Raw genomic sequence first — 10,967 nt, forward strand, 5'->3', positions numbered from 1 at the left:
ATAATTCTGATTTTATTTAAGTCTGATCAACTTAGGTTCAATTGGATTATAGTCAATTAGCACCTCCAATCCGTAATTGTTGGAATAGGGCTGATTAGTGACAAAACTACCATGTTTGTGGTAGGAATAAATTGGTGGATTAATTATTACTAGCGTATCTAGGATAATTGGTCTAAATTGGGTTCCTTCCACTTAATGCTGTTAGAATATTAAATCTAACACTGGCGTATCCAGCTAGGTTATATTTTAATAAGGGAAATAGACAAGACTAGCGTATCTAGCTGTTTATCGACATGTAAGTAGGAATTGGGGTATGTCAGTGCGTATCACGGTATCCTATAATTGGTTGGTTGATTGGGATTGATTAATTATTGCGTCGAAGATCAGAGTTGAATTAGAGTGGATTTATTTGAGCCGAATTACCTTTTTATTGAGTTACTTCAAACGTATTTTATTTGATTTAATTTTGCATTCTTAGTGTTGGTTTGTGATATTCCATAAGCTCAAGGTGTTGGCTGCTATTTCTCATTCTCTGCGGAAGGACTCTTTTGCAAATAAAGGAGTGAGTTTGTTGATTAGTTATTGATGAACTAATCTGCACCGTTGAGGGAGATCGGAGGGTCAGCATGCAAAGGAATATACATGCTATATTCTGCGTGATGTAACAGCAAGAAACATGAAGTGTGAAATCTTGAGAGAGCTAGAGATAGTACAGAGTGAGAGAGAGGAGAAGCCATTGTAGAGCTTGATTCTCATCTGTAATTCTTGCTTTTGAGATTGAATAATTAATCGCGATACTCTTTCTCCGTGGACGTAGGCATTTACGCCGAACCACGTAAATCCTTCTTGCATTGTTTGTTTGCTTTTGATTGTTTCGTTGATTGAATTCTACAATTGGCGCCGTCTGCCGGAATCGAATCCACGGCGGATCTCTTTTCGGAGGAAGTTTCTTGAGCTGCGATCCTGATCGATCGTAAAAAGGTGGTTTTGCCGATCAACTTTTCATCGGAGCAGTTTGGTGTAAGAAGGATGAATCCATCCAAGTTTGAGATGGAGAAGTTCAACGGGAAAAACGATTTCGCTTTGTGGAAAATCAAGATGCGCGCAATCTTGATTCAGCAAGGTCTTGCTGATGCCATCAACGGTGAGGCAAAGACGAAGGAGAAAACGGAATCCATCTCTGGAGCAAAGATGAGCAAAGAGGAAATGGATCAAAAGGCGCATAGCATGATAATATTGTGCTTAAGTGACAAAGTTTTGCGGGAAGTAGCAAAGGAGACGTCTGCATCTGCGGTATGGATAAAGTTGGAGTCGTTATACATGACTAAATCGCTGGCAAATCGATTGTATATGAAGCAGCGATTATACTCCCTGAGATTCACCGAAGAAAAATCCATTGAAGATCAAATGGAGGAGTTCAACAAGTCGGTGGATGATCTTGAGAGCATTGATGCTCAAATAGCAGATGAAGACAAGGCCATTATACTGCTGAATGCTCTACCCAAAAGTTATGAGCATATCAAGGATGCCATTGTGTTTGGCAGAGAATGAGCAATCTCATTGGAGGAGGTTCAAACTGCAGTTCGCGCTAAAGAGCTGCAGAAAAATAATGAGGGAAAACAGGAGGCCTATTCTGAATCTCTGAATATCAAGAAATGGAAAGGAAAAGGAAAGAAGCAACAAGAAGACTCTCAGAAAAAGAATCAAAGCAAAGGAAAGGAAACCAATAGCAAAGAAATGAGGAAATGCTTTGAATGCCAGAAAACTGGGCATTTGAAGAAGAATTGTTTCATATGGAAGAAGAAACAGAAGGAGCTGAAGAATCAAGCACCGAGCAATGCAGATAATGTTCAAGAAAATCAAGAAGCTGAGGTTCTCAATATTATGAGCTCTGATCCTCAACACAGGTGGATTCTTGACTCTGCATGTAGTTTCCATATGTGTCCTAAGAAAAGCTTTTTCCATAATCTAAAGTTGGGAAATGAGGGCTCAGTGCTATTGGGAAATAACCAATTATGTCATGTCAAAGGAATAGGGAACATAAGGTTCAAAATGCATGATGGTGCTGAGAGAATCATAACTGATGTCAGATACATACCTGACATCAAAAGAAATCTGATCTCACTAGGCATTCTTGAGAAAAAGGGGTGCAGTTGGGGGTCAGAGGATGGTATGTTGCTGGTCAAAAAGGGTGACAAACTGATAATGAAAGCTCAGAGGAAGAATAGTCTCTATTATCTTGATGCAGAGGTTCTTACTGGAGAATCAGACTCAACTATTGAGGAAGATGTCATGGATTGGCATCAAAGACTTGCACATGTTGGAGAAAAGGGGCTGAAAGAACTAGCAAAGCAAAGCATCATCAAAGCTTCAGGTGAAGTGAAGCTGAACAAGTGTGAGGTTTGTCTCCTAGGGAAGGGAACCAAATTACCCTATCCCAAAGGAAAACACATCTCAAAGGAGCCATTGGACTATGCTCATGCTGATCTATGGGGGCCAGCAAGCACCCCTACAATGGGTGGTGCAAAATATTTTCTCTCAATCATAGATGACTACAGCAGAAAGGTGTGGGTGTACGTTCTCAAGCAAAAATCTGATACTTTCAATTGTTTCAGAAACTGGATTGCTGAAGTTGAGAATCAAAAAGGCAGAACTCTCAAATGTCTAAGGACAGATAATGGATTGGAATTTTTGTCAAAGGAATTTGATAAGTACTGTCAAAGAAGGGGAATTAAAAGGCACAAGAGTGTCCCATCTAACCCACAACAAAATGGGGTTGTAGAGAGGATGAACAGAACACTTTTAGAGAGAATGAGATGCATGCTCATTACATCTGGATTGCCAGAGAAATTCTGGGGAGAAGCAGTCTCAACAGCAGCATACTTAATAAATAAGTGTCCTTCATCTGCTGTGGAATTCAAGACACCAGATGAACTGTGGAGTGGCTATGTATCTGATTATTCACATCTTAAAACATTCGGGTGTCAAGCTTTTGTTCACATTAAACAAAGCAAGTTGGCACCAAGAGCACTTAGGTGTATAATGGTGGGATATCCAACTGGTGTGAAAGGGTATAGGCTATGGTGTACTGAGCCAGGATCAAGTAAGATCATAATCAGCAGGGATGTGGTTTTTAGAGAAGACATAATGCCATTCAACAAAGAGAAGCTGCTGCTGCAAGAAAAGCAACCAGAACCTCAGAGTCAAGAAGGTGCAGAGGTTAAGGTGGAGCTGCAGCAGGAGGATGTTTCCAAATCTGATGATGATAGTGAAGAATCATATCAGATGGAAGAGGATGATGATGATTTACAGAATTATTTGCTTGCTAGAGACAGACAAAGAAGGGAGATAAAGCCTCCATCCAGATATGGAAATGCAGATATGATAGCATATGCATTCAATGTTGCAGAGAACATTGAGTATCAGGAACCCAGTAACTTCAAGGAAGCTATGAGTAGCAGAGACAGAGAGAAATGGCTGGAAGCCATGAAAGAAGAGCTGGATTCATTGATGAAGAACAATACTTGGATTTTGGTGGACAAGCCTTCACACCAAAAACCAGTAGGCTGCAAATGGATTTATAAGAAAAAGTTTGAAATGGTCAATGGAATGGAGCAGATTAGGTACAAGGCTAGACTTGTGGCAAAAGGATATACACAAAAGGAAGGTATAGATTTCAATGAAATCTTTTCACCCGTGGTTAAACACTGCTCTATCAGAATGTTGCTTTCTCTTGTAAATCAGCAGGATATGTTCTTGGAACAACTTGATGTAAAGACAGCTTTCTTAAATGGAAGCTTGAAGGAAACAATATATATGAACCAGCCGGAGGGGTTCATAAAGTCAGGACAGGAAGGAAAGGTATGTTTGCTAAAGAAATCTCTATATGGTCTTAAGCAAAGCTCTAGACAGTGGTATATAAGGTTTGATGATTTCATGCTTAGTCATGGTTTTGAAAGATCTAAGCATGATAATTGTGTATATTTGAAAAAGGATGGAAAGAAGGTTCTTGTATACCTCCTACTCTATGTTGATGACATGCTAATTGCTAGCAAGAGTATTAAAGAAATAGAGTTGTTGAAGGAGCAGCTTAAATCAGTTTTTGAGATGAAGGAGTTAGGAAAGGCAAGAAGAATTCTGTGAATGGACATCATAAGGGACCAGGATAAAGGAAGGTTGTGTCTTCTTCAGAGTGATTATGCTTTGAAGGTGATAAAGAAATTCAGGCTGCATCAAGCTAAGAGCCTGGTAGTGCCTATAATGCAGCAGACAAAGCTCAGTACTTCTCAGTGTCCAAAGACAGATGAGGAAAAGAGAAAGATGTATTCAGTGCCATACTCAAATGCTGTGGGCAGCATAATGTATATGATGATATGCACAAGGCCTGATTTAGCCTATGCTATCAGCATACTCAGCAGATTTATGTCAAACCCTGGTAAACCACATTGGGAAGCTCTGAAATGTGTATTAAGATACATAAGAGGAAGTGATTGCTGTGGATTAGTGTTTGAGAAGAAGCAAAGATGGTCAGGAAATCCTTTGGTGGGATTTGTTGATTCAGATTATGCATCATATGAAGATAACAGGAGATCACAAACTGGATACATTTTCAGCTTATATGGTACTGCCATCAGCTGGAAGTCAATGTTGCAGTCTGTGGTTACATTGTCCACAACCGAAGCTGAGTACATGGCAATGACAGAGGCAGTAAAGGAAGGGGTTTGGCTTAAAGGAATGTTAGCTGATTTTGGAGTTTTTCAGAAGAATGTAGAAATCTTCTGTGATAATCAGAGTGCTCTGCACTTGGCCAAACATCAAGTGTTTCATGAGAGGTCGAAACACATCTTGTAAGGTATCATTTTGTAAGAGACTTGGTGAACAAAGGGGTGATACAGATGTTGAAAATACCCACTGAGGATAATGCAGCAGATGCTCTCACAAAGGCATTACCAAGGGTAAAGTTCAAGTACTGTATGCAGTTGGTCAATGTTCGATAAGCAAGGTTATGAGAGGAAGATTATCGTGGTGCTTATGTTATATCAAGGTGGAGATTGTTGGTTTGTGATATTCCATAAGCTCAAGGTGTTGGCTGCTATTTCTCATTCTCTGCGGAAGGACTCTTTTGCAAATAAAGGAGTGAGTTTGTTGATTAGTTATTGATGAACTAATCTGCACCGTTGAGGGAGATCGGAGGGTCAGCATGCAAAGGAATATACATGCTATATTCTGCGTGATGTAACAGCAAGAAACATGAAGTGTGAAATCTTGAGAGAGCTAGAGATAGTACAGAGTGAGAGAGAGGAGAAGCCATTGTAGAGCTTGATTCTCATCTGTAATTCTTGCTTTTGAGATTGAATAAGAAATCGCGATACTCTTTCTCCGTGGACGTAGGCATTTACGCCGAACCACGTAAATCCTTCTTGCATTGTTTGTTTGCTTTTGATTGTTTCGTTGATTGAATTCTACACTTAGTTTAATTAATTCCACTTAAAATTAAGGCGTGGTGGCATCACCGTTTTTTATAGATTTAGGGAATTGATGATTAATCTGCTCTCTGTGGGATCGACCCTGCTTATCAGTGTACTAATTTACTCTTGATAATTCTGCAGGAATTATTTTGGTGGTATACGACGTCCACCAAATTGACGCCAAACCAAACCTCCTCTTCGATAGTGAAATCGAGAAGATCGTCCAAACCAAACCTCCTCTTCGATAGTGAAATCGAGAAGACCGAAAAGAAACTAAGAAAGGAGGCTAAGGCAAGGAAATTGCTGGAATTGCTGGATTCGCAACTTGACCTGTCAACCAACACGGAACAGTTCATTGAGGCGGAACCCAGTGCTGCCGCTGCTGACGAGACTCTGTTTGCCCAAACAGACTGTGAATCAGAGGCAGAAACTGATTGTGAGGAGGAAGTTAAGTCAATTTCCGACGAGAGCACCGGAGACGACATGGCTGACGATCCTAGACTGTGTGATCTCTCTAGCCACGAAGCTGACGACTCTACTGCTTCTTCTGTTTGTATGTGTTTTTTGCTATCAAGATTCAGTTTTCTTCAGTGTTTAATTTTAAAAAAAAGTGATTAAAGTGGAGCTTATTGAAGTGGGTTATATAGAATGAGAACAACAAACAAAATCCTTTGGGAATGCGTGTAATTGTTCTGTTCCTTTTTGAGTGTAAGATTTCTGTACTCAATTTTGTTCAGCAAGTGTTCTGACTATTCTCCTCTTGCAGGAAGAGCTTGCACTCGCATTTGGTGAATTGTTGAGGAAACTCTGGTCTTTTGGTCGAACTCCAATTGCACCTCGTGTATTTAAGGGGAAAGTTGCCCGTTTTGCTCCCCAGTTTAGTGGTTATAATCATCATGATTCGCAGGTTAGTTTCAATCTGCAGTTGCAGTTGTGTTAAGATATATGGCACCTGCAGTTTTGTACTCCCTCCGTCCCAAACGAATTGTCCTATATCTTTTCGGCACGGAGATTAAGAAATGTGTATAAAGTAGATAAAGTGGGTTGGTGGAAATTATTTAAATATTAAGTATATAGAGAGAGTGTATTGCCAAAAAAGGAAACAGGACATTTCGTTTGGGACGGAGGGAGTATTACTTTACCTTGTGAGTTTATGTTTTGATATTATCATTCATTTAAATATAAGAAGAAATATAGATACTATCTATTCTTGTGTTAGTTTGTCAGGAACATGAATTTCATCAATCAATTATCTGATACTAGAATTTGATATTGAGGTAAAAGCAGTCCCTTAGAGTATGTGATGACATTATTAATATTATTTTATGCGTGACAAACTATGGTTATTCTTACTAGTAGGCTATGGTCCCATTTTCTGTGATGTCCAGTTTTATCAATACTTTTTGGCGTGGAATTGTAACTGTCTGGATATAATTAACTTCCATTCTTTGTTGACATCAATCTAGAAGATGATATGGAATTGTAATCTCTAAACTTGTATGGAATATAATCATGGTATGAGAATAATTACGTGAAAATGTACTGTTCTTAAGACATTTGTAATAGCCTCCATACATGAGAAATTGCCCAAGTGTAGAAAGATATTTATACTGGGAACATGGTTAAATTCTTTTAAATTTTAAAAAATTCTTCTAACTGGCATTAAAACTTGAAAGGGTGTTTCACTTATTTATACTTGACATTTCATTCAATCCATAGTTATACTACAAATCATCTTAGCTTACTTCAATTAAAACTGCACCAGAAATGAATGCTACAAATATTCTGAATTTGCACAGACAGTAAAGTGCATCTTCCAATGCGAAAAAAAGGCAATACTCCAGCACTACTGCTAAAACCATCATCTGCAAAGACTTGAATATACAACTGCATATATTAGAACTCCTCTATTCTTCTAAAGCCTAGAATAATAAAACAAGGATCTCATATTTTACCAAGCAAAAACCTACTTAAGAAATATTTGTCCTAGAATATTTGAGGTTGCTGGGAGTTTCCGATTGACTTAAGAAATATCATGCTTGTCCTATTGTTGGTTTTGAGTTATTATGTTCTTTCTTACATATGGAAGATCAAGTCATTTATCATATCAGATGACATCTAATAAAGGTATACATAATTGAAATTAGTGAGTTGATTAGTCATCTATTTTTGATAATGTTAGTAATTATATGATGCTACCAACATTGGACAGGCAAAGCTACAGTGGTTATGGGAACGAGTGGTGCTAGAAAATCGTGAGTCTTACAGTTCCATCTCATATTCCTCTTCCTCTTGTCATTACTTAAGTTCATCTTAATCAATTATGTAAATTTTTGGTGCAGAACTATTGGGAAAGATTTTTGTCCAGTTGGGAAACAATATCAGGTCTGTTTATTAATTTCGTTTGACATTTCATACTATTTTTCAGGAATTACATTCGTCATCTTTACTTCTGGCTGGGGGATTCTTGAGCAGGATTCTTGGACATTTGCAGGCTCTGCTAGCTACTGTTGAATTTTATTCTTCCTTATATATATTCATCCTATGAGGAGTTCGAATCATGGTAAGCAACTTCTATTTGACTGATAGATATTGATTAATATAATACTTGAATATATATCTTTTATGTGAAGTGTTTTAACTATTTTTGCAGATGCAGTTGACCCCATATTTGATTGGTTAGAATTGCAGCTTGTAGTCTATCTTATTTGTTATGTCGGATCTCATGTTCGACTTCTTGGGCAGGTGCAGTAACGAAGCCCTCAAGGAAGAGATGGAAGAGAAAAGAAGGGCTCAGGTGCACTTTAAGTTATGTAATGTGCTACCTCAGACGATTGCCTATTTGGTGCCTATTTTTTTAGTTTGTCACTTTAATAATTCTGAAGGTAGCGGCCATTCTTCATTTTTCACTCTTTCTAATCTCTATTGCAGATTACTTTCATGAGGAAGAAGGATTTCAGGAAAGAGCAACTAGTTCTTGAGGACTTGGCGCTAGAACCCATAGTATGATAGATTTTCGTTTTAGCTATAAGATAGTTGGTACTTTCAATTTTGAATCGAATATGCAATGATGATGTATACTTGATAATTGGTTCATTTGGATGGTAATGTATGAATATTTTGGATGATATATAAAATTGTTATTGTTGATTTTATCATTTTGTTGTTTTAAAGTTATTTATTTATTTCTTGAGATAAATAACATAAAAATCGAGAAAAAATATTAAATATGCTAATTATAGTTGGAATACATAACAGTATAAAAAATACAAAAAAAATCGTTATGTATTTCTATCAAAGATAACGGTTAATACCGTTATAAAAAGTACAAAAAATTGTTAACTATGATAAATAAAAAATAAAAAAATTCTAATGCATAACAGTAAAATCTTAATACATAACGGTGAAAAAACGTTATATATGTTGAAAGTAGAGAGAAGAGGAGAAGATGAGAGAATTGGGTAGAGAGCCTAAAGAGAATAAATCTGCAAGAGCGTATCATTATGAGGACTAAATGCCTCTATTTATAGGAGATACAAAGCTAGGGTTAGGGTTTAGAGTTAAGTCATTTAATAGGGAAATATATATTTTATATATATTTACAACACTTCCCCTTAAATGACTAACCCTAAAAATATGCTGCCTCATTAAAACCTTGCTAGGAAAAATTCAATGGAACAAAAACCTAGTCTAAGGAAAAAGAGTACATCTGCTCCCCCTGAAAATGATCATTGTATATCTTTGAGTCGATGCATGTCGATCTTGCGTACTAGCTTTCTGAAAGTTGATGTTGGTAATGCCTTTGTGAATAAGTCCACCAATTTATCGCTTGATCGAACTTCATGTATCCTTTGAGTTGTGTGCAATATGACTTCAAAGAAACTCCTCATTTGATGCTAGAGTCTAGATGTTCATGCCTTGTTAAAAACCTCTCCGTAAAAACCCTATGGGAAAAATTCGGTAGAGGAAAAAAAAAGTACAAGACGTATATTTACTCATATATTACACTAGTTGCCTCGTTAAAAACTTTAACTAAGAAAACCTTGTAGGAAAAAAACTTAGTAAGGGAAAAAGAGTACAACCATTTGGCCTTCAGGGCCATTGACCTTCAAAGTCTAATTTTCGAAACTATTTAAAAGATCATGCTTCCCCTCAAGATAACAATCTTGAATGTGTTCAATATAGTTTTTGAAATTAAATAAATAATCAGCATCATCCACCAATTTTGAATTTCGATTTCTTTCATAACATAGACCAATTGTAATTTGCTTTGAATATAACCAATAACATGGTTAATATCATTTAAAATTCTCCTTCTTGGAGAAACATTAAATCTTGCTAGCAAGTCAACTTCGAATTATATATCATGCATGATAAAAGTAGTGCTTCAATGGCACACAAGTAAGGAACTTCGGGTCCTAAATAACTTCATTATTTTCTCTAGGTCTAGGTGACTACTTATCCACTTCAAGGGATATAATAGCTATTTGGTAGCTAAACAATGTGATATTATTCAAAACTTTCTTCGGGTAGGTCGGCGAATTCATATAAAATACAGTCGATTGATTTGAAATACTCCAATGGGGTGATTCTCGATCTTCAGGTCGAGACAATACTTAGTTTTAACTAAGTCTTTTTATTGAAACTTCACCGCTAGATATTAGTTCACTTTCTCATAAGTTTTGAGTATTCATAAATGTTCTTTCTTCAAGAAGAACTTCCTTAGTTGGTTATGGACTTTCACATATATATATATTTTTATGTTTAATGACCTATATAATAATACAACCATAATGTCCATAAATTTGATATCTATGTCAATGATTACTGCCATAAATGTTATATAAATAACGAAACATAATGTCATCTATAACATGAGAATATATTTGGGAATCTTAATCCCTTGAGCTACTAACCTCGCTTAATTATTTAGCGAGTTCGGCTCTGCCTCATTGCTTACTTCTATATTTTTCAGTGCTTCTGGCACACTAATATAATTTGTTTTGGATCCAAATAATCTTCAAGTTGAACTAGCAATTTGTTGAGGCAAAAGTATTGTCGACAACTATGATTTTTCTATTACGATTCTCACATATTCACAAAGTTCATGGCAACTTTAGTAAACCAAATTTTTACCATTTCCCATAATATTTGGTCTAGTTGTTTCGTAATCCCAATATTACGATAATTTAGTGCACGTGCAAAATATATTGGGATTATCGTCTTCAGGACGATCCTCTTCATGAGGTTTCAAAATGATTTGAGTTCTTTATTTGATTTTGTAATCCGCGGATATTTTATCTTGGGCACCAATAGGTCATTTACGCTTCTGGCGTCAATAAGCATTAAATCAAATTCGTCCATCTAGGACTTCAATTATTTGTGGTGCAATATAACATGTATATGAAATTTCACTCATTTGGCAGTCAATAATAATTTGTTGAACTTCCAGTTCATAATGCGTGAATATAACATAATTAATCCAACGAGAAACTTACG

The 10,967-nt window shown here is 36.7% G+C and overlaps 2 protein-coding genes across 15 annotated transcripts; both read left to right on the forward strand.

Moving 5' to 3' along the window:
- Positions 1-4,143: 4,143 nt before the first annotated feature.
- On the forward strand, positions 4,144-4,851 carry LOC131023036 (secreted RxLR effector protein 161-like). The gene has a single exon (XM_057952574.1). It carries the CDS (start codon positions 4,144-4,146, stop codon positions 4,849-4,851), a length of 708 nt encoding a protein of 235 aa, XP_057808557.1.
- Positions 4,852-6,048: 1,197 nt separating this feature from the next.
- LOC131019738 (ubiquitin carboxyl-terminal hydrolase 5-like) lies at positions 6,049-8,626 on the forward strand. Of its 14 annotated transcripts, none has more exons than XM_057948324.1 (7): positions 6,049-6,151; positions 6,235-6,375; positions 7,681-7,723; positions 7,811-7,853; positions 7,963-8,031; positions 8,214-8,313; positions 8,400-8,626. In XM_057948324.1, exons 1-5 carry the CDS (start codon positions 6,146-6,148, stop codon positions 7,970-7,972), a joined length of 243 nt encoding a protein of 80 aa, XP_057804307.1. In that variant the 5' UTR covers positions 6,049-6,145; the 3' UTR covers positions 7,973-8,031; positions 8,214-8,313; positions 8,400-8,626. The 14 variants fall into 14 exon arrangements, 1 of the variants encoding a protein (XP_057804307.1); XR_009100413.1 differs by adding an exon at positions 6,688-6,745 and having other exon boundaries at positions 6,077-6,375; positions 7,944-8,031; XR_009100403.1 differs by adding an exon at positions 6,696-6,745 and having other exon boundaries at positions 6,077-6,375; positions 7,944-8,031.
- The last annotated feature ends 2,341 nt before the right edge of the window (positions 8,627-10,967 follow it).

This window comes from Salvia miltiorrhiza, chromosome 4 (genome assembly GCF_028751815.1).
Source record: "Salvia miltiorrhiza cultivar Shanhuang (shh) chromosome 4, IMPLAD_Smil_shh, whole genome shotgun sequence".
Lineage (NCBI taxonomy): Eukaryota > Viridiplantae > Streptophyta > Magnoliopsida > Lamiales > Lamiaceae > Salvia > Salvia miltiorrhiza.